The 23,912-nt window shown below is 37.9% G+C and overlaps 2 protein-coding genes and 1 long non-coding RNA gene across 6 annotated transcripts in view; 1 reads left to right on the top strand and 2 right to left on the bottom strand.

Annotated features, from left to right (window-relative positions):
• sorcs2 (sortilin-related VPS10 domain containing receptor 2) overlaps positions 1-23,912 on the top strand; it is a 416,004-nt gene that overhangs the window by 334,575 nt on the left and 57,517 nt on the right. The gene's annotated exons all lie outside the window — the stretch shown is intronic.
• LOC143416567 (uncharacterized) lies at positions 1,410-3,500 on the bottom strand. The gene is made up of 3 exons (XR_013096961.1): positions 2,974-3,500; positions 2,754-2,857; positions 1,410-2,651 (listed from the first exon to the last, which is right to left on the bottom strand). It is a non-coding gene; the product is annotated as an uncharacterized LOC143416567 (long non-coding RNA).
• LOC143414097 (uncharacterized) lies at positions 9,216-14,376 on the bottom strand. The gene is made up of 4 exons (XM_076877756.1): positions 13,185-14,376; positions 10,278-12,755; positions 9,328-9,458; positions 9,216-9,239 (listed from the first exon to the last, which is right to left on the bottom strand). Exons 2-4 carry the CDS (start codon positions 11,950-11,952, stop codon positions 9,216-9,218), a joined length of 1,830 nt encoding a protein of 609 aa, XP_076733871.1. The 5' UTR covers positions 11,953-12,755; positions 13,185-14,376.

Here is a 23,912-nt window from a genome sequence, read left to right on the forward strand (position 1 = left end):
ATTCTCAGTTTTCATATCTGTGGAGTTTATTATATGGACGTGGTGACAGTGGAAAGACACCATGCTCTTCTGATTTTCAAACGAACCTTCTGAGCCATTTTAACATTAGAGTCTATGGAAGAGTTGGAGGGAGGAGGCTGTGCATTGGTGACATTTATGAAAGAACCATAACACCTAGGACAATAGTAAACACATTGGATGAAAGAGGACAGCCATGGCTACGTTTTGAGGGTAAAATCATACCTGTAGAGCAAACGCTGCGGACACAGCAGCAGTTTTAAAAAAGATTTTAAGATTAATTTTTTTGCTCCTCTCACTCTAGCAGTTGAGCTGTCTCACTCTAGCCCCAACATTCCGTCCCATACACACCCATTATAAACTCTGAAACGGGTGAAAAAACATCATGAAACTTAAACTGGAACTGAAGAAAAAGTATAATAGATATTGAAAAGATAAATACAAGTTGAATAGTTGAATGTCTTGTCTTCGTTTTAAAGTTTGAATGGTGGCTCTATGTCAATGTATGTGGAAGTAGTAAGAGTTTAAAAATGAGTAAGTTGAATGAGGATTTGAAGGGTCTCCCCATTGAAATACATTATAAATTTTTGTTGAATAAAGTTGAATAAAATTAAAAATATAAATGTTAAAAATATGAAAAATAGAAGCAGTGTTGTCCAAAAGAATAGGAATCTAACGGTGTTTGAATGGTTTTTCTAAGTTGAACGGTTTTGAAGGAGTTAGATGCCAAAAAACGTACGGAATATATAATAATAACTAGAAAGTGCATTTTCTGAAGAAACTGCAGTGTGAATGCTTGAATCTGAATGTATGCACTGAAATGAATTAATTGCTGAATGTTAAGTTAAAAATTCTGAATGAGCTGGAAAATACAGAAATTTTCACCTGAAAACAAAAGTGCAGAACTTTTGAAAGCTGATGTTCACACAGAAGAAGTTGGAAAAAAGCTAAACATGTTTAAAATGTAAATAATAAAAAGATGAGTAATGACAAAAGAAAATTTAGAGTCAGAAAACCTCTGAATGAATATTAAAAGTTCAAATTCTTCTAATTGAAATGAACTTAAAAGATGAACAAAAATTCTGGAGAAAATACAAACTTTAATATACAGCATAATGTTTTTCAGACATATACACATGTGTATATCATGTTTAATAGTATTACATACATCAATTTGTTTTGTATGTCATAGAAAATAACATAAAAATCTTAAGTCATATTTTACAGCTTCTTTCTGAAAAGGACTAGTAGAATAAATAAAAATAACTAAATTAAATAAGTAAATAAAAATAATAAGCAAGATATGAAATACATGAAAATTCAACTTTTAAAACCACAATCCTGAACCTTTAAATTGTGTTAGTTTCTTAGAACATGGCTGAACAGCTGTTTCTATCGGTCTACTTAATCTGTCTACACATCTTTTTATTACTCATTCTTCTTTATGTTTTAATGTAAACAGAGTCCACACAGTGGTAAAAGAGAACTGTATAGAGATTTGTGAGTAAAGTCAAATGAAAGCGTAAGGTGGTGACACAGTTTAACACATGCAAATAATCAAATAAACACATTAGTCCTTTTTGTGAACATGGATAAATAAGTATCAATACAGCATTGTTCAGCCATGCCACTAAATGCTTTTTTACACATTGTTTTAACCTGGGCTCAGACACAAAGTCCCAAAATTAGTTAGTCCCTGACTTTGAGTTGTGGTTATGACTAATTATTATACACAAGGCTTTATCTATCTGAACTCTAAGGACACAAATATGAAAAAAAAAAACCTATACTTACCAGCTGATACCCCACACTACACACTAGGTGTGCCATGTGACCTGAAACTTTGGTACAAAATCATCATAATCATTCTGTTAACACTGTTTTTTAACGCTGTTTGTGTTGCTGTTCAGCAGTTTAAAATGTTTTAGATTGGATTACATGGAATGAATTTGAATTTTCTTGGGGGGTTTTGTGTGTGTTTTGTTCTTAGCAGATTTTTTCTTCCATACTGTTGAATTCCAGTTACCACATTTCTGGTCATATGACATCCCGAGTGCCCACTTAAAAAAAATCCCCACAGTTAATTCAACATTAGAACAAAATAAAAATATCCATCCATCCATCCATCCATCCATTCGCTTCCGCTTATCCTTTCCAGGGTCGCGGGGGGCGCTGGAGCCTATCCCAGCTGTCATAGGGCGAAAGGCGGGGTACACCCTGGACAGGTCGCCAGTCTGTCACAGGGCCAACACACAGGGACAGACAACCATTCACACTCACATTCACTCGCACATTCACACCTAGTGACAATTTGGATTAATCAATTAACCTATCCCCACAAATAAAAAAATAAAAATATGTTAAAGAAAAAAAGGTTTGCTCTGTGATGAAATACTAAATAAGCATACATTGTACAGAGCACTAACAATGACAACAATCCTTTAGCCTGTTGATCAGAGAGAGGCAGTCATTATGTCCATTTAAAACCTGTAATCACAGAGCACATCGTTTCTGTGAAACTATAAAGTCCCATATGATCCTCATCATGTCCAGTGACTTCAGAGTGGATCCTCCCTGTCATCCGGCCAGTGTTTGATGTGTGGCAAGCAGCACAGAAGCAGGATAGCTGAGGACTTTAAAAGAAGAGCAGAAAACAGGAATATGTAGTTGTAAATGTAAATATCAGTGATACTTGTCTTGTCAAAGGGAATAAAATAATGAAAATGTTAACTTACACACTCATTTAGGGAGGATCTTGACACTGCACAGAGGAGGCACAGTCAGTCTGACAATGATGGTGATCTCCAGGGATGTTTTCCTGCAGCAACATTCCTGCCAACTGGCCATATGATCCAGAGTAGTGGGTTTGTAATGAACAGAAAGGTGTATATGTTAGGTAGTGTGCACTCAGAGCTGGTCCTAAGAAACAAACACATCCTGTAATAAACTGAATACCTGTAGTAGTGCTGCTGCAAATATGAAGCCCTTCTATCATGAGTGGTTTCAAAGAAGGTGTTTTGGAGGCTCAGTCACAGAAACTGTGCCGTCTGTTCAGTCCTGAGTGTCTCAGCTCTGAAGGGGATGGATCACAGAGGGAAACACCTGAGTACAGACATTACAATACACTCTAACACTCCTAAGGTCAAGTGAAAACACAATTTAAACACTTCACAAAGAATGAACACATGTTTTCATGAAAATTATGTCATTAACCCTTTTTGTTGTGAGTAAATCTCACCGGCTGCTTGTGGGACAAGCTAGAAGGAGGACTTATCACAGAATCTCTCCTGTGCTCCAGATGTGAAGTCTCACGCTCTGATCGTATGGCGATGAAGATGGTGATGATGAAGTTTCTCTGATCTGTGGCATTACAGTTTCTGGCTGCTATGTGCTTCACATTGTTGGATTTTACATGTGAAGCTTGGAGAAGACACAGGAGGACTGTGTCTTGCTTAAAAAAAAAAAAAGAAAAAAAAAGGAAACCTAACAGGAAAGGAAACCCCCCCCCCCCCTCAACTCCCACCGTACCCTCCCCCCCCCCCCCTCCCACTCAACTCCCCAACCTCACACCATCCAATGTCTATACAAATGTAGGGTATCAGCTGGTAACAGAAAGCAAGTGTAACATATGCACTACATATGTAACACTGCTGAAACATTTCTGGCCAGAAATGTGCAGTTATCAACCCAGACCCACCCTGATGATTGCACTGGCCAGAAACATGATAAAAGCTCATAAAAATTTATGTTTCATAGTAAAATTGGTCCAAAAATATAATCGTATACTTTTGAAAAAGTTTAAAGTTTATAACAAACCAAAATAATAACATTTTTGTAAATAGTATTTCAAAATAGAGGCACACATAAAGTGGCTTAACTGTCATTATTGCTGTAATTAGGTTTGTTTGTTTGTTTGTTTTTTTAAAAAGCAACCTTTAGTCATTATTGTTCTCTCAGAAACAATGAAGAAGCTGTTGAACATTTATGTGTTGTGTAGGCAATCCTCTGGTCCACCCTCCCTCCCTCCCAGCCACAGTGAGACTGGGGCAGCCTGGCAGGATGTTGAAGCCTGGCTGCGGAGAGGATATGCCTACACTATTCATTTTAAACTGCTATATTTGATTTTTCTGACATTTATAGGTTACTGTTAGTGAATTTTAGATTTTCTGTAATAAATAAAATTGTCATCTTTTACTGATATCATTACTTAATTCATGTAATTGTATTTTATGTAAACAATTCAAACATTATACTGCAATGCAGGGCGTCAACTTTTAAATATCGCTCTACTTTATGTCTGTGAAGGTTCTCAGTCATCCAGGTCATCGTAGTCAAAGGAGCTTGCAAAGAAAAGCGTCTGGACTTCTTTCTGGAGTTCAAGCATCGCTCTACTTTCTTAAGTCATTCAAAAATATAGATATTACTTACTGTATTCAAAGATCTAGATCATGAATCATCACAGGACAATACACAGTATACTGGGTCATGGTAACTATGGTATGTCTTCATGACTCCAGAATGGAGACATCGAACTGACTGAGAAATGAAAATTAGGTCAAGCAGTGTGTTCTTCTCTGTGGTAGGGGCAGTGATGACCTGTGCGTATCCCCTAGACTCAAACAGCTCCAGGATTGGTTTGTTTGCACTGGATAAAACATTCTCATTAAAATCACCACAAACTATGATGGGATGACAGTCCATGATCTCCAATGAGTCTAATAGGCTTACCAGGTTTTTCAGGAATGGCCTCAGAGTGTAGTCTGGAGGTCTGTATACAACTGCAATCAGAGCACTGACTGGTGCTTCAACCTTTAAAGCCAGAAATTCAAGGTCAGTTACATTATGGATGTACTGTTTTTCATGCACTTGAATGTCACTTTTCACATAAACAGCAACTCCACCACCACTTCTGTTTGCCATCTGGGGAAAGTTTGTGTAGGACAGGTGTCTGTTGCGTTTGAACAAATTGTAATTTTCCAAGTGGAGACTCTCTGCGACAAAAGAGCCCCGCAGGTGTGTTTCTGTTAGGCACAAAACATCTGCTAGACACAATTCATGGTGACTTTTGATGTCATTAATGTGAGCTGGCAGTCCCTCTGTATTATGATGAACAATGGTGAAAACCTCTGACCTGCTCAGTGTTTGCCTCACGTGTAGAAGAGGCATCATGTCATCAAGGTTGGCTTGTCTCATGTTCTCAAGTGCTGCAGTGATTTCTGGGTTGGTGAATATTTTTTTCTCCTCCATATCAAGAAGATACAGTCCACTGAGAGACGTCACTCTACTGACAGCTACGTAGGCCATGCCGGGCTCAAAAATGCTCTTAAGAGAGACAACAGCTGATGTAGTTGTCATACCCTGTACCTTATGTATTGTACATGCAAAGGCCAGCTTCACTGGGAACTGTCTTCGTACCACTCCTTTCTGCTTCAGATTCTCCTCTGCTCTCTCAATGTACACCATGTCGTCTGCTGGTGTGCGGTTATTCTTTCCAGATGTCTCATTATCCATTTTAAGTCCAAGCTTGATGATGTGTTGGTCGTTTTCAGAGTGAACTACTCTAAGTAGTATTCCAAAAGCTCCATTAACCAAACCATTTTGTATGTCAATGTTTCTGGTGAGCATGACACGAGCTCCTTCTGCAACTTTCAGTGTGTCTGGTAACTCGTTTTTACCTCCTTTCAATGGTCTGTCTTGAAGTGCCATTCTGCCAGTTCTAGGATCTTTTCTATAATCATCTGCATGGATGTCAATGATATGAGTGTGGAGCAGAGCCAGTGTTGCAGAGTTGTGTGCATCCACTTCTTTATTAGTTGCAAAAATGTGCAATGCATCAGTCGGACAATGGGCTGGTTCAGTTATGGCCTGTAACAACAAATCTCTATCTGCTTCGCAAAGCTCATCCAACTTTCCTTTCACACGAATTCTGTTCAGCATCTCTGCAAAGACAACATCATCTTTCTGACGCATAATCTCAGTCAGAGTGATCATCTGAAAATGCTCCCGCCACAGGTCGATCTCAGACGGGTCGTGCACACAGAGAGGTTTAGACTGTCGCACTGGGGGTAGCTGATAGAAGTCTCCGACAGCAATGACTGACATGCCTCCAAAGGGTCTCCGAGTCCCTTTGATCTGTTTGAGTCTTGCATCTACATATGCAAACAGATGTCTTGACACCATAGACACTTCGTCAATGACGATTATTTCAGCATTCAAAAGTTCTGATCTGACTTCATCCAGCTGATTGCCAAGTCCCTGAATGGGAGGTTTTAAGCTTCTAGGCAGCTTGAGAAGAGAATGCAGTGTTGTTCCAGAAATGTTAAAAGCTGCAGTCCCAGTGAAAGCAGTTAACAGGACGGTGGGTTTTGATATGTCAACGTCGTCTGCATATCTGGGCACTTTGCTCAGTATCTTAGATGCTTCTGAGTAGATGCATTTGATAAGATGTGATTTTCCTGTTCCAGCACCACCATTAATATAAAAGAAAAACTGCTCTGGATTTAGAGCACAGACTCTTTTAATGCACCAGTCTCTAACTGCATAAAATATGCAGGCTTGCTTCTTGTTCAGATTCTGAAACATCTGACGTAACAATGTGGGATCAATAGCAGGGGGTTCCCTGATGGCTCTGACTTCTGTTGAAGCATCAGCCTGACGGCTGTAGTCGGGCACATCTTCCTGTTCATTTTCATTGTCTCGCTCTCTTTCTTGTTCAACAAGTGGCAACCTTACGAGATCTGATTCAGGTGCCAGATTACACCATTCGTCAGTCACACCTCTGTTCTGCTCATATTCCTCAACAGCGCTCTCGATCTCCTCACTGTTTTTCTCATATTTTTCTCTGTTTCTTTTGACAATGTGTTGCACGTACTCAAGATGGTCAGTACCTGGTAGCTGTACACAGCCAGCACCATAGAAAGCCTGATAGGTTGGCAACGATGGTGTTTTCAGTTCGTGGTCTGAACGATGAGGAAGGTACAGTTTAAGCAGTCTTCCGTAATATTGCTCTGGATGTTTTTCTTGTGAGCAGCGGTGAAATCTGATGATAGCAGGCTTATTGTTTTTGCGCCTTTGCACAAACCCCATCTCATTGAGAAGGGGCAAAACATCTTTACCTTTTTTCTGTTGGCCATAGACAATCCTGCAAGTAGCAGCAAAGTCTGCCATGCACATCTCCTCATACTCTGGTGTTTCAGGTCTGGCTTTGTATTTGTCATTCAAAGATGTCATCCAAACATTGGAAGACTCAGGTGTTGTGTTGTCCAGAACTGACAGGGGACGACTCATTTTCACAGGATTATCATCAGTTGGAATGAATATTACAGCACGTGAGCATTGCTTCATGTGAAGACCACATGCACGAGCAACACACTCCTGTGCACTGATCTCTCGCTTCTTTGAATATGCCTGCATGACGGCTCTCATTTCATCGCACTCATTTACACTGTCCTTATGGGAGTTCTCAATGACAGTTTTCAGGTACTCAGATAGCCCGCCCTCTTTTTTTGATATATATTTCATTAAATAATTTGCAGCACCAAAAGCATCTAAAACAAAGCTTATGTCGATATTACTGTTCCAGGCTTCAAGCAGATGTGGATTATAGCCGTTTATCCAAGAGTCTTTTGGATCACGCTTTAGTATGATCGTACTCCTCATGTTCATTTTATTCAGGTATCTCTGATATTCTGCATGTGTCAACTTGCATCTTTCCAAGAGCTGCTCTAAACTCATGGAAGCAGTTTCAGGTTCATTCAGCAGCTGGTTCAGTGGTCTGAGCTTGTTCTTTGCCGTTTCTACTTCCAGTGCATCATCCTCACTGGGTCTTGTGATCATTGTCTCATTGCAGGGTGGTTTGGGAAAACCAAAACGGCACCCGGAGCTTAAACTCCTAAAGCACGTCTTTGTGTGGTTCTTACTGTGTTTTTGCACTTCTGTTACTTTTTTGTACAGTTCAGGTTGTTTATGTGGATCAGGCAGCTGAGCTGTGATGTATTTGTTTATAAAATCAACAACAGTTTGCTCATCATCCTCCTCAAACACAGGAGCACCTTCTACCCACAGGAGGCAGTGTATGTGTGGGCTTCCTCTGTGCTGAAACTCAACTCTGTAAAAGTAGTCAATGACTTTGCCAAGTGGCTCTGCGGGAGATAAGAGTAAATCTCTGAATAATGCTTCAACTCTCTTGTCAAACATGCGCATTGTTGTGACAGGATTGCTTCTCAGGATGTCACACTTTGCTGACCAGTCGAGTCCTTCAAAATTCACTTGTTCACCTTGCTGCCTTGTTATTGCCTCGATCACTTCAGGCCAGCGCATTTCAGCAGCTGAAAATGTGCAAAAGAACGTGGGAGTTCCCAACTGTCTGATCATGGCAAAAAGATCCCTTGTTGTTTTCTCCCAATAGGCTGGGGTTCCTCTCAGAGGCTGCATGAATCTCACTGCATCTTTATTTCGCACCAGTTTCTCCACCTCATGTTTATCTTGTAACATGCCTGAGGTTATTTTTCTACCATCTCTGGTCAGAGGCTTTGCCTTCCTTAACTGTACTGTCATGCTGGATGTAGCCAAGTGTATTTCAGTCACAAACTGTGCAAAGAATAAATAGTTTGTGTCTTTGGCAAAACGATCATCAATGCAGAAAAGTCTTGATTTGAAATACCCACTGGGGGATACTTTGATCAGCCTTCTTTCATCAAGTGTGTTTTGGCCTGTAGGAAACTGCACAGGGAAGGCCATGGCCTCCAGTTTAGGTGTTTTGAAAAAACTTATTGGATTGTTTCTCTCTGCAGGAGCAACAGAGTAGATTCCTTCACTGAAACATAATATCTCCTCAGCCACATCAGGGGGCTGCAAACAGGACTCGAGTGCAAAACCACCATTAGTCAGTCCATCTGCTTGCTCTGAATCATCTCTCATCTGTTCATGCGATTGTTCACCATCACAGGGTAACATGTCAATGTCCTGTTCATTTATATTTTGTGCTTCACTCAGTGCATTTTTCTCACAGCTGTCAATTTCCATTAAATCAGCCTCATCATAATCGTCCTCATTCATGTTTTCATCATCATCATCCTCATCATCTTCATCAGGAAGAGTTGGATCACACAGCTCAGCATCATCTCTGATGCTCACATCCTTATACTGTGGATGAATCTGCTTGAGTTTATGCAGTGCTTGCACAAGTTTAGACCAGCTTACAGTCTGAAACAGCTGATGACCTTTGTAAGACAAGCGTCTCTTCAATTTTACTCTCATGACCTGAGAATTAATTCTCAATCGAGGTAGTGTTTCAACAGTTTCCTGTACCTCTGATGGGACACAGACCACATTTCCTCTAATTGCTCTTTGTCTGCCTTTGGGAAGAGGAATGATCTTGGCAAATGGTATGCACTTGGCTATGAGATGTCTCTCCAGTATGTTGAGATCAGAAAGTTCAGCTGGAATATCAGCAAGATCCAACTTATTGGCAACAGCAAGTGCTGGCATGGATCCATTTTTAAGATGATCGTGGCAGGTGTGACAAATCCACTCTCTCTTTCTCTCATCGGGAACATTGCACTGCTCATTTCTGCAGTTTTCATCACAAACATGAACAAACTTTCCTGTCAAACATGTTGTAACTACATGTGGGTTTTTGACATAATTTGACCTTCTGCAGGGTCGTACTTGGTTTGGAAATGAAGCCTTGAAACATACAGTACATGGGTATGATGGTCCAGCTTTGATTTGTGATTTGAACACAGATATGGCCTCGTTGATCACACTGTTGTCACTCTCTTGGGTTTGTCTGTTCACCCATCTGTATTTCCTTTTTATTTTCATTGCACATCTCATATTGTGCATAATCCTGAAGGCAAGATTACTTTGATACCTGTCTCGCATTAGTTGTTTCATTAGTTGTTTGTGTCTTACTCTGAATGCGTTATCACGTGCATAACGCTGAGTCACTCGAGATCTCTGTCTCTCTCTGAAATCTGGGCTCTCTTGATACCTTTTAGTGATATAGTTTTTTTGTTTTTGTCTAAATTCAGCATTGTCACAGTAGCGTCTTTTAATATATTGTTGTTGTTTCTTTCTGAATTCATCGTTCTCACAGTAGCGTCTTTTAATATATTGTTGTTGTTTCTTTCTGAATTCATCGTTCTCACAGTAGCGTCTTTTAATATATTGTTGTTGTTTCTTTCTGAATTCATCGTTCTCACAGTAGCGTCTTTTAATATATTGTTGTTGTTTCTTTCTGAATTCATCGTTCTCACAGTAGCGTCTTTTAATATATTGTTGTTGTTTCTTTCTGAATTCATCGTTCTCACAGTAGCGTCTTTTAATATATTGTTGATGTTTCTGTCTAACTTCAGGATTGTTTTTATATGCCTCGCTTGTAGAAGATTTCTTCTTTTCTTTGTAATCTTTATTTGAAGCGTACTTTTGTCGTTCTTTCCTTTTTTGGTTTTCTTTTCTCTGATTTCTTGGTTTGTCTGATGCCATTAATCTTCTTTTCATTTTGCGCCTTTGCTGTTTATTAACTTTTGTCAGTTTATAGATTTTTTGTATAACTGTATCAGAAAGATCACAGTTAGCACCATTTTTTATTGCAGTCCTTGACTGACAGGAAAAAACATCATTTGATGGAAGGAAATTAAAGTCACTCGATAGTTCTTTGGTAGTTATAAAAGTAAATTCATTTTGAGGAGCTTCGTGTGATGTGAACTGAGTCATACGGACTTCTTGTTGTTTCTCCAGTGGTGTACAAACAGACATTGGAGAGATCTCAGTAAGATCAGTGGTTGTGTTTCTCCTTGGAGAAGAGGAGTTTGCTTCATCAACAGTTGTATCAGAGTGAGTAGGTGCCACAGCAGTGGCAGCTGTTGGTCTGCAGACTGTGTCTGTGATAGTATCACTCAGGTTGACTGTGCTCATACTGTAGAACTGCACAGGCTTCAGTTCATAGTTACAAGAGGGTGATATCTCCATCATTTCATAAGAATCTTGGATCCTCTTAATCATGTCACTGAGGAGTGTGAATTTCAGCATCACTGCTGTACCACGATTACGTGACTGTAGTAGTAGAGGAAGACCACTGGGTGTTCTGGAGTGTGGATCAAAGAAACCATATTTGCCTGATGTGGATCTGAACACTGCGATACACAATCCACTCATAATCAATAAGGCATACTGCACATCTGACAACAGGCAGCTCAGTCCTGCTTCTAAGCTGAGAAAGGTATCTACTGCTTCCTCTGGAGGTTCTTCAAATGTCCCATACCGGGAAGGCTGTGTCATGTCGACATCATACATAGACCAGCGAGCATCAACTTTGTCTGGCAGCTCATCGGTTGCCAAATGAATATTTTTAGGAAATCTTTTCTTGGCCTCTTTGTACATCACATCACCTTTATCCAAGACCAGATTAAGGTCAGCTGTAGTCATGTTATCATTCTCATGAAGGAAAGCAAGAAATGTGAGTGAGTTACATGTGCACTGCTTGTTTCTGGAGTCTCCATATTTGGGATGAGCCTGGCTGTGAGATGCACAGATATGTGTAACAGAGGGCTGGTTTTCAAAGTTCACTCTTTCTGCATGAGATGGTCCTGCCACATCACTGTGACGGCCTCTTTTTACAATATCAGCATAACCCACCTGTGGGGCACTTGACACCTCAGGTTGGTCTCTATGGTTTACCTGATGATCATTAAATTCATGCTGCAATCCAATCTTTACAGCATCTGCATAGGATACCTGTGGTACATGTGCAGGAACATGTTGACCTGCCTGTTTGACACCATCAGCATTGGTCTTTGCAGACACAAAGTCTTCTGCAGAGCTCTGAGGAAAATCACACTCAGCTTGTTCACATGTTGGTACTTCATGAAACTCATGGAACTTCTTCCAGCGTTGTTTTGCAGCTTGTGACTTTTTCTGCTTCCTTGGCATTTTTACACAAGTGTTTCTCTTAGTCTTTAGAAAATATGTTTATAAAATAAGAGTGGCACAGAGCAGGAGATGTTTTCTTTGTCTTTATATTTCAGTTTTTATTTCTCAGAAACAGATGTCTTTGTTTGTTTGACAGTTTGTCAGTCAAGAGAATAATATGCACTCTCTTTATTGGCTTGGCACAACTTAGCAGCAAGCGCAAAGTGAAAAACAGCTAGAGAGAAAATTTAGAAGAGAGAACAGACAGAGCAGGAGAAACACGGCTGGGAAATCACAATCAAACCGTGAATTAGAGTTTTCTTTATTTGTTCAGTTTGTTCTCAGGTAGAGGCAATATGCACTCTTTATTGCTTTAATGGCTTGGCGTTTTTCAGCAGCAAGCCAAGAGTGAAAAACAGGTAGAGAGAAAATTTAGCAGAGAGAACAGACAGAGCAGGAGAGACACGGCTTTAAATCAAACCGCAGAGTTTTCTTTGTTTGTTCAGTTTGTTCTCAGGTTGAGGCAAAATATGCACTCTTTATTGTTTTATTGGCTTGTACATTTTTCAGCAGCAAGCCAAAGAGTGAAAAACAGGTAGAGAGAAAATTTAGCAGAGAGAACAGACAGAGCAGGAGAGACACGGCTTTAAATCAAACCGCAATAAGATTCTTGGTTTGGCAAAATTTCTCACAAACCACAGGGTGAAATACAGATGGAAAGAAGGCAGAGACAACAGGTGGAGTAGGACAGAAGATAGAGGGGTTGGGGGGTTGGGATGTGAGATAGAAGACTGGAGATCTGGTCCTTGTTCTTCTTCTGCACACTGTGAACAAAAAACAAGAAAAAAAAATAATTTTAATAAAATTATATCACATGGTAATTGTATGAACTAATTGTGACTACTGAAAAAGGACAAAACAAATATTCAAGCTAAACTGTTGTCGGCTGCCATGTGCAAAAAGTTGCACAATTTGGCACTTTTTAAAAGAATAAATATTTAATTAAATTCAGCAATAATATTTTTAAATACAAATATGATTGAGTGAATTGTTAACTAATCACATGTAATGTGCAAAAATGTACGAAAAAAATATTTTAGCCCAATTGTTAAGCTGAACTTATGTGTATTTATTATAAAAATGTGTTTAAAAGGTCTAGCACAAAGTTTGAACCCATCACTTTAAAGCTTATATTAGTCAGATTATTTTTTTAAAATTTTGGTGTACTTCTCTAACAGTATGTGCACACCTACCAGGCAAAGCACAGATGTGAGTCAAGTTCCTGAAAGTGTAAGACAAGAAATAACATGTTAGTTGTCTGTACAGTGTTATCAGACTAACAAAAAAACAAAGCCCACACGACATGATACACTGAACTTATAGTCAGCAGGGTAATTATAGAGTAATATAGCACACCAGCTGATACAGCAGCCATTTTATAATTCAAACTAATTAACTGAAGTATTTATTTAAGTACTTATATAAGGCTACTGTTAGACTGTTACTAGCCTTAGCATCGCTGCTAACGCTAGCATTCCTGCTAGCGTTAGCACTTCAGTTAGTGTTAGCACTGCTGGTAGAACTAGCACTCTTACTGTTAAAACTGAGGCACAATGGCAATAATAAAGCTCATTTGTTACTTTTGTCTCACTGACCGCCAATAAATATCACAGGAATATCACAGGAATATTCTTTTTGTCAGTTAAAAACTGCTAAGGCTAGTGTTGGCACTATAGCTAGCGTTAGCATTGATGCTAGCATTAGCATCGAAGCTAGCATTAGCACTGCTACTAACAGCAAAAGTCATAAAGTACTCTTACTGTTAAAACTGAGGCACAATGGCAATAATAAATCTCATTTGTTACTTTTGTCTCACTGACCGCCAATAAATATCACAGGAATATCACAAGAATATTCTTTTTGTCAGTTAACAACTGCTAAGGCTAGTGTTAGCACTATAGCTAGCATTAGCATTGAAGCTAGCGTTAGCACTGCTGCTAACAGCAAAAGTCATAAACCTATATAAATGGTAGCAAAGGTTATTCTTTTTTTGCTTTCTTTATTCTTTGAACTCTGTTGAACTTTAAAAAGACTTGATATGTGAGTTTAAATGTCAAACATGTATTTTTACCATCATAAAACTAAAACAGTGCTGTACTGAGTGTATTGTACTTACCACAGCAGAGAGCAAAGCGGAATGACGGCAGTTGGTGCAGTGATTAGTTAAAGACTGATGAGGCGTTCAGGTGGTGCTTGGAAATTTGAGCATCAGTTTGAACATCAATAATGAGCATATATATTTCTCTGTCATAGAGAGACAGAGAAAAAAATACACAAGACTCACCAGCATACAAATTGGTACTTTTTCTCTTTATGTCACTCATTCGCTTATACTCAGGAAAGAGGGCAACTGGCATTAAATTAGCAAATAAAAAGTATGTCATCTTGAACTCTTTTATGGATTTTATTTTAAGACTACTTTGAGCGTATTCGTGGGGAGATAAACTATACAGACTAAAAACAGTGACATTAAATGAGATTCGATTATTTAAAATGTGGGAAAATACACTACAGACAGGTAGATGTTGTGAGCTTTAATTATCCAGTCAGAAAAGATTATTTTAAAGTCATCAACTGACTAAAACTGCCGAGGTATGAAAAACCTGTGTGGAGAAGACAAGTCCACCAATACACAATCAACTTGAATTTAACAGGGCAATAATTCAGGGCTCTATTCAGTTAGCCTATATTAACTACTGACATACTGTTAATCTGTGGCAAAAGCCTGTCAAACCTGTCTTATTGTACCTATTGAAAAAGTTAATCTTACTACAACTGCTTAGATGTAACACACATTTTTGATTTAATCTTGGCAGAGTGAGAGACAGAGCTCGTTAAGCAGGCAGGTGTGAGCCTGGTTGCTATAGTGACCGCACCCAAGGGCTCCATACACACGGACACAGACATGTGGACTGAAATGAATTAATTGCTGAATTTTGAGTTAAAAATTTTGAATGAGATAAAAAAACAAAAAAAACAACCTGAATTTAACCTGAAAACAACAGTGCTGAACTGCTAAAAGCTGAAGGTTACACAGAAGAAGAAGTTGGAAAAAAGCTGAAAATGTTTTAATTGTAAATTAGAAAAACCTAAGAAATGAGAAAAGAACATTTAGAGTCAGAAAACATCTGAAAGAATATTAAAAGGTCATATTCTTTGAATCACTGAATGACTAAAATGTGATCCCTCCACTTGGACCCACACAGTTTAAAAAGTTTACATCTCTGAGCTTTGAAAGACAAGATGTTGGAAAAAGAACAACGATGGCGACGTTTTGAGGGTAAAATGATGGCTGTAACACTGTGGACACAGCAGCAGTTGAAAGAGAAGTGTTTAAGATGAATCTTGGCAGAGTGGCAGAGAGAGCTCGTTAAGCAGGCAGGTGTGAGCCTGGTTGCTATAGTGACCGCACCCAATGGCTCCATACACACGACACAGACATGCACCTCACTTTTGCTGCTTAAAATGAACAGAAAAGTCAGGCCGAAACAAATCGTTCCCAAATGAAAAGTACATGTCGTACTGACAAAATTCTTTCACCGTGAGCGACAGCAATGTCTAGTCTACCTAATTCTCAGTTTTCATGCCTGTGGAGCTTATTATATGGACGTGGTGACAGTGGAAAGACACCATGCTCTTCTGATTTTCAAACGAACCTTCTGAGCCATTTTAACATTAGAGTCTATGGAAGAGTTGGAGGGAGGAGGCTGTGCATTGGTGACATTTATGAAAGAACCATAACACCTAGGACAATAGTAAACACATTGGATGAAAGAGGACAGCGATGGCTACGTTTTGAGGGTAAAATCATACCTGTAGAGCAAACGCTGCAGACACAGCAGCAGTTTTAAAAAAGATTTTAAGATTAATTTTTTTGCTCCTCTCACTCTAGCAGTTGAGCTGCCTCACTCTAGCCCCAACATTCCGTCCCATACACACCCATTATAAACTCTGAAACGGGTGAAAAAACATCATGAAACTTAAACTGGAACTGAAGAAAAAGTATAATAGATATTGAAAAGATAAATACAAGTTGAATAGTTGAATGTCTTGTCTTCGTTTTAAAGTTTGAATGGTGGCTCTATGTCAACGTATGTGGAAGTAGATACAGTTTAAAGAGGAGGAAGTTGAATGAGAATTTGAAGGTTCTCTCCATTGAAATACATTATACATTTTTGTTAAATAAAGTTGAATAAAATTAAAAATATAAATGTTAAAAATGAGAAAAGTAGAAGCATTCATGTCCAAAAGAATAGGAATCTAACGGTGTTTGAATGGTTTTTCTAAGTTGAGCGGTTTTGAAGGAGTGAGATGCCAAAAAACGTACGGAATATATAATAATAATAATAATAATAATAAAGATTCGAATAACAATACTGTGAATGCTTTTCAAGCATTCACACTAATAATAAAGATTCGAATAACAATACTGTGAATGCTTTTCAAGCATTCACACTAATAATAACTAGAAAGTGCATTTTCTGAAGAAACTGCAGTGTGAATGCTTGAATCTGAATGTATGCACTGAAATGAATTAATTGCTGAATTTTGAGTTAAAAATATTGAATGAGATAAAAAAACAAAACAAAAAAAAATGAATTTAACCTGAAAACAAAGGTGCTGAACTGCTAAAAGCTGGACGTTACACAGAAGAAGAAGTTGGAAAAAAGCTGAAAATGTTTTAATTGCAAATTAGAAAAACCTAAGAAATGAGAAAAGAACATTTAGAGTCAGAAAACATCTGAAAGAATATTAAAAGGTCATATTCTTTGAATCACTGAATGACTAAAATGTGATCCCTCCACTTGGATCCACACAGTTTAAAAAGTTTAAATGTCTGAGCTTTGAAAGACAAGATGTTGGAAAGAGAACAACGATGGCGACATTTTGAGGGTAAAATGATGGCTTTAACACTGTGGACACAGCAGCAGTTGAAAGAGAAGTGCTTAAGATGAATCTTGGCAGAGTGGCAGGCAGAGCTCGTTAAGCAGGCAGGTGTGAGCCTGGTTGCTATAGTGACCGCACCCAATGGCTCCATACACACGTACACAGACATGCGCCTCACTTTTGCTGCTTAAAATGAACAGAAAAGTCAGGCCGAAACAAATCGTTCCCAAATGAAAAGTAAAAGTCGTATTGACGAAATTCTTTCACCGTGAGCGACAGCAATGTCTAGTCTACCTAATTCTCAGTTTTCATGCCTGTGGAGCTTATTATATGGACGTGGTGACAGTGTAAAGACACCATGCTCTTCTGATTTTCAAACGAACCTTCTGAGCAAGTTTAACATTAGAGTCTATGGAAGAGTTGGAGGGAGGAGGCTGTGCATTGGTGGCATTTATGAAAAAACCATAACACCTAGTACAATAGTAAACACATTGGATGAAAGAGGACAGCGATGGCTACATTTTGAGGGTAAAATCATACCTGTAGAGCAAACGCTGCGGACACAGCAGCAGTTTTAAAAAAGATTTTAAGATTAATTTTTTTGCTCCTCTCACTCTAGCAGTTGAGCTGTCTCACTCTAGCCCCAACATTCCGTCCCATACACACCCATTATAAACTCTGAAACGGGTGAAAAAACATCATGAAACTTAAACTGGAACTGAAGAAAAAGTATAATAGATATTGAAAAGATAAATACAAGTTGAATAGTTGAATGTCTTGTCTTCGTTTTAAAGTTTGAATGGAGGCTCTATGTGAACGTATGTGGAAGTAGTAAGAGTTTAAAGAGGAGGAAGTTGAATGAGAATTTGAAGGGTCTCTCCATTGAAATACATTATAAATTTTTGTTAAATAAAGTTGAATAAAATTAAAAATATAAATGTTAAAAATGAGAAAAGTAGAAGCATTCATGTCCAAAAGAATAGGAATCTAACGGTGTTTGAATGGTTTTTCTAAGTTGAGCGGTTTTGAAGGAGTGAGATGCCAAAAAACGTACGGAATATATAATAATAATAATAATAATAATAATAAAGATTCGAATAACAATACTGTGAATGCTTTTCAAGCATTCACACTAATAAAGATTCGAATAACAATACTGTGAATGCTTTTCAAGCATTCACACTAATAAAGACTAGAAAGTGCATTTTCTGAAGAAACTGCAGTGTGAATGCTTGAATCTGAATGTATGCATTGAAATGAAATAATTACTGAATTTAAGTTAAAAATTTTGAATGAGATAAAAAAAAAAAAAACCGAATTTAACCTGAAAACAAAAGTGCTGAACTGCTAAAAGCTGAAGGTTACACAGAAGAAGAAGTTGGAAAAAAGCTGAAAATGTTTTAATTGTAAATTAGAAAAACCTAAGAAATGAGAAAAGAACATTTAGAGTCAGAAAACATCTGAATGAATATTAAAAGTTCATATTCTTTGAATCACTGAATGACTAAAATGTGATCCCTCTGCTTGGATCCACACAGTTTAAAAAGTTTACATCTCTGAGCTTTGAAAGACAAGATGTTGGAAAAAGAACAACGATGGCGACGTTTTGAGGGTAAAATGATGGCTGTGACACTGTGGACACAGCAGCAGTTGAAAGAGAAGTGTTTAATATGAATCTTGGCACAGTGGCAGGCAGAGCTCGTTAAGCAGGCAGGTGTGAGCCTGGTTGCTATAGTGACTGCACCCAATGGCTCCATACACACGGACACAGACATGCACCTCACTTTTGCTCCTTAAAATGAACAGAAAAGTCAGGCCGAAACAAATCGTTCCCAAATTAAAAGTACAAGTCGTATTGACAAAATTCTTTCACCGTGAGCGACAGCAGCTTCTAGTCTACTGAATTCTCAGTTTTCATGCCTGTGGAGCTTATTATATGGACGTGGTGACAGTGGAAAGACACCATGCTCTTCTGATTTTCAAACCAACCTTCTGAGCCAATTTAACATTAGAGTCTATGGAAGAGTTGGAGGGAGGAGGCTGTGCATTGGTGACATTTATGAAAGAACCGTAACACCTAGTACAATAGTAAACACATTGGATGAAAGAGGACAGCGATGGCTACGTTTTGAGGGTAAAATCATACCTGTAGAGCAAACGCTGCGGACACAGCAGCAGTTTTAAAAAAGATTTTAAGATTAATTTTTTTGCTCCTCTCACTCTAGCAGTTGAGCTGCCTCACTCTAGCCCCAACATTCCGTCCCATACACACCCATTATAAACTCTGAAACGGGTGAAAAAACATCATGAAACTTAAACTGGAACTGAAGAAAAAGTATAATAGATATTGAAAAGATAAATACAAGTTGAATAGTTGAATGTCTTGTCTTCGTTTTAAAGTTTGAATGGTGGCTCTATGTCAACGTATGTGGAAGTAGTAAGAGTTTAAAAATGAGTAAGTTGAATGAGGATTTGAAGGGTCTCCCCATTGAAATACATTATAAATTTTTGTTGAATAAAGTTGAATAAAATTAAAAATATAAATGTTAAAAATTAGAAAATTAGAAGCAGTCATGTCCAAAATAATAGGAATCTAACGATGTTTGAATGGTTTTTCTAAGTTGAACGGTTTTGAAGGAGTAGGCTTTCAAAAAACGTACGGAAAAATAAAATATAATAACTAGAAAGTGCATTTTCTGAAGAAACTGCAGTGTGAATGCTTGAATCTGAATGTATGCACTGAAATGAATTAATTGCTGAATTTTGAGTTAAAAATATTGAATGAGATTAAAAAAAAAACAAAAAAAAAACACGTATTTAACCTGAAAACAAAGGTGCTGAACTGCTAAAAGCTGAAGGTTACACAGAAGAAGGAGTTGGAAAAAAACTGAAAATGTTTTAAATGTAAATTAGAAAACCCTAAGAAATGAGAAAAGAACATTTAGAGTCAGAAAACATCTGAATGAATATTAAAAGGTCATATTCTTTGAATCACTGAATGACTAAAATGTGATCCCTCCACTTGGACCCACACAGTTTAAAAAGTTTACATCTCTGAGCTTTGAAAGACAAGATGTTGGAAAAAGAACAACGATGGCGACGTTTTGAGGGTAAAATGATGGCTTTAACACTGTGGACACAGCAGCAGTTGAAAGAGAAGTGTTTAAGATGAATCTTGGCAGAGAGAGAGAGAGAGCTCGTTAAGCAGGCAGGTGTGAGCCTGGTTGCTATAGTGACCGCACCCAAGGGCTCCATACACACGTACACAGACATGCGCCTCACTTTTGCTGCTTAAAATGAACAGAAAAGTCAGGCCGAAACAAATCGTTCCCATATGAAAAGTACAAGTCGTATTGACAAAATTCTTTCACCGTGAGCGACAGCAATGTCTAGTCTACTGAATTCTCAGTTTTCATGCCTGTGGAGCTTATTATATGGACGTGGTGACAGTGGAAAGACACCATGCTCTTCTGATTTTCAAAAGAACCTTCTGAGCCATTTTAACATTAGAGTCTATGGAAGAGTTGGAGGGAGGAGGCTGTGCATTGGTGACATTTATGAAAGAACCATAACACCTAGGACAATAGTAAACACATTGGATGAAAGAGGACAGCGATGGCTACGTTTTGAGGGTAAAATGGTGGCTGTAGAGCAAACGCTGTGGACACAGCAGCAGTTTTAAAAAATATTTTAAGATTAATTTTTTTGCTCCTCTCACTCTAGCAGTTGAGCTCTCTCACTCTAGCCCCAACATTCCGTCCCATACACACCCATTATAAACTCTGAAACGGGTGAAAAAACATCATGAAACTTAAACTGGAACTGAAGAAAAAGTATAATAGATATTGAAAAGATAAATACAAGTTGAATAGTTGAATGTCTTGTCTTCGTTTTAAAGTTTGAATGGTGGCTCTATGTCAATGTATGTGGAAGTAGTAAGAGTTTAAAAATGAGTAAGTTGAATGAGGATTTGAAGGGTCTCCCCATTGAAATACATTATAAATTTTTGTTGAATAAAGTTGAATAAAATTAAAAATATAAATGTTAAAAATATGAAAAATAGAAGCAGTGTTGTCCAAAAGAATAGGAATCTAACGGTGTTTGAATGGTTTTTCTAAGTTGAACGGTTTTGAAGGAGTAGGCTTTCAAAAAACGTACGGAATAGATAATAATAATAAAATAGAATAATAATAAAGATTAGAATAACAATACTGTGAATGCTTTTCAAGCATTCACACTAACTAGAAAGTGCATTTTCTGAAGAAACTGCAGTGTGAATGCTTGAATCTGAATGTATGCACTGAAATGAATTAATTGCTGAATTTTGAGTTAAAAATATTGAATGAGATAAAAAAAAAAACAAAAAAAAAAACGAATTTAACCTGAAAACAAAGGTGCTGAACTGCTAAAAGCTGAAGGTTACACAGAAGAAGGAGTTGGAAAAAAACTGAAAATGTTTTAAATGTAAATTAGAAAACCCTAAGAAATGAGAAAAGAACATTTAGAGTCAGAAAACATCTGAATGAATATTAAAAGGTCATATTCTTTGAATCACTGAATGACTCAAATGTGATCCCTCCACTTTGATCCACACAGTTTAAAAAGTTTAAATGCCTGAGCTTTGAAAGATACGGTGTTGGAAAGAGAACAATAATGGCGACAATTTGAGGGTAAAATGATGGCTGTAACACTGTGGACACAGCAGCAGTTGAAAGAGAAGTGCTTAAGATGAATCTTGGTACAGTGGCAGGCAGAGCTCGTTAAGCAGGCAGGTGTGAGCCTGGTTGCTATAGTGACCGCACCCAATGGCTCCATACACACGTACACAGACATGCGCCTCACTTTTGCTGCTTAAAATGAACAGAAAAGTCAGGCCGAAACAAATCGTTCCCAAATGAAAAGTAAAAGTCGTATTGACAAAATTCTTTCACCGTGAGCGACAGCAGCTTCTAGTCTACTGAATTCTCAGTTTTCATGCCTGTGGAGTTTATTATATGGACGTGGTGACAGTGGAAAGACACCATGCTCTTCTGATTTTCAAACGAACCTTCTGAGCCATTTTAACATTAGAGTCTATGGAAGAGTTGGAGGGAGGAGGCTGTGCATTGGTGACATTTACGAAAGAACCATAACACCTAGGACAATAGTAAACACATTGGATGAAAGAGGACAGCCATGGCTACGTTTTGAGGGTAAAATCATACCTGTAGAGCAAACGCTGCGGACACAGCAGCAGTTTTAAAAAATATTTTAAGATTAATTTTTTTGCTCCTCTCACTCTAGCAGTTGAGCTGCCTCACTCTAGCCCCAACATTCCGTCCCATACACACCCATTATAAACTCTGAAACGGGTGAAAAAACATCATGAAACTTAAACTGGAACTGAAGAAAAAGTATAATAGATATTGAAAAGATAAATACAAGTTGAATAGTTGAATGTCTTGTCTTCGTTTTAAAGTTTGAATGGTGGCTCTATGTGAACGTATGTTGAAGTAGTAAGAGTTTAAAAATGAGTAAGTTGAATGAGAATTTGAAGGGTCTCCCCATTGAAATACATGGGAAATTTTTGTTGAATAAAGTTGAATAAAATTAAAAATATAAATGTTAAAAATGAGAAAAATAGAAGCAATGTTGTCCAAAATAATAGGAATCTAACGATGTTTGAATGGTTTTTCTAAGTTGAACGGTTTTGAAGGAGTAGGCTTTCAAAAAACGTACGGAATAGATAATAATAAAATAGAATAACTAGAAAGTGCATTTTCTGAAGAAACTGCAGTGTGAATGCTTGAATCTGAATGTATGCACTGAAATGAATTAATTGCTGAATTTTGAGTTAAAAATCTTGAATGAGATAAAAAACAAAACAAAAAAAAAAACCCGAATTTAACCTGAAAACAAAAGTGCTGAACTGCTAAAAGCTGAAGGTTACACAGAAGAAGAAGTTGGAAAAAAGCTGAAAATGTTTTAATTTTAAATTAGAAAAACCTAAGAAATGAGAAAAGAACATTTAGAGTCAGAAAACATCTGAAAGAATATTAAAAGGTCATATTCTTTGAATCACTGAATGACTAAAATGTGATCCCTCCACTTGGACCCACACAGTTTAAAAAGTTTACATCTCTGAGCTTTGAAAGACAAGATGTTGGAAAAAGAACAACGATGGCGACGTTTTGAGGGTAAAATGATGGCTGTGACACTGTGGACACAGCAGCAGTTGAAAGAGAAGTGTTTAATATGAATCTTGGCACAGTGGCAGGCAGAGCTCGTTAAGCAGGCAGGTGTGAGCCTGGTTGCTATAGTGACTGCACCCAATGGCTCCATACACACGACACAGACATGCACCTCACTTTTGCTGCTTAAAACGAACAGAAAAGTCAGGCCGAAACAAATCGTTCCCAAATTAAAAGTACAAGTCGTATTGACAAAATTCTTTCACCGTGAGCGACAGCAGCTTCTAGTCTACCGAATTCTCAGTTTTCATGCCTGTGGAGCTTATTATATGGACGTGGTGACAGTGGAAAGACACCATGCTCTTCTGATTTTCAAACGAACCTTCTGAGCCATTTTAACATTAGAGTCTATGGAAGAGTTGGAAGGAGGAGGCTGTGCATTGGTGACATTTATGAAAGAACCATAACACCTAGGACAATAGTAAACACATTGGATGAAAGAGGACAGCCATGGCTACGTTTTGAGGGTAAAATCATACCTGTAGAGCAAACGCTGTGGACACAGCAGCAGTTTTAAAAAAGATTTTAAGATTAATTTTTTTGCTCCTCTCACTCTAGCAGTTGAGCTGCCTCACTCTAGCCCCAACATTCCGTCCCATACACACCCATTATAAACTCTGAAACGGGTGAAAAAACATCATGAAACTTAAACTGGAACTGAAGAAAAAGTATAATAGATATTGAAAAGATAAATACAAGTTGAATAGTTGAATGTCTTGTCTTCGTTTTAAAGTTTGAATGGTGGCTCTATGTCAATGTATGTGGAAGTAGTAAGAGTTTAAAAATGAGTAAGTTGAATGAGAA

Source organism: Maylandia zebra, linkage group LG3 (genome assembly GCF_041146795.1).
Source record: "Maylandia zebra isolate NMK-2024a linkage group LG3, Mzebra_GT3a, whole genome shotgun sequence".
Classification (NCBI taxonomy): Eukaryota; Metazoa; Chordata; class Actinopteri; order Cichliformes; family Cichlidae; genus Maylandia; species Maylandia zebra.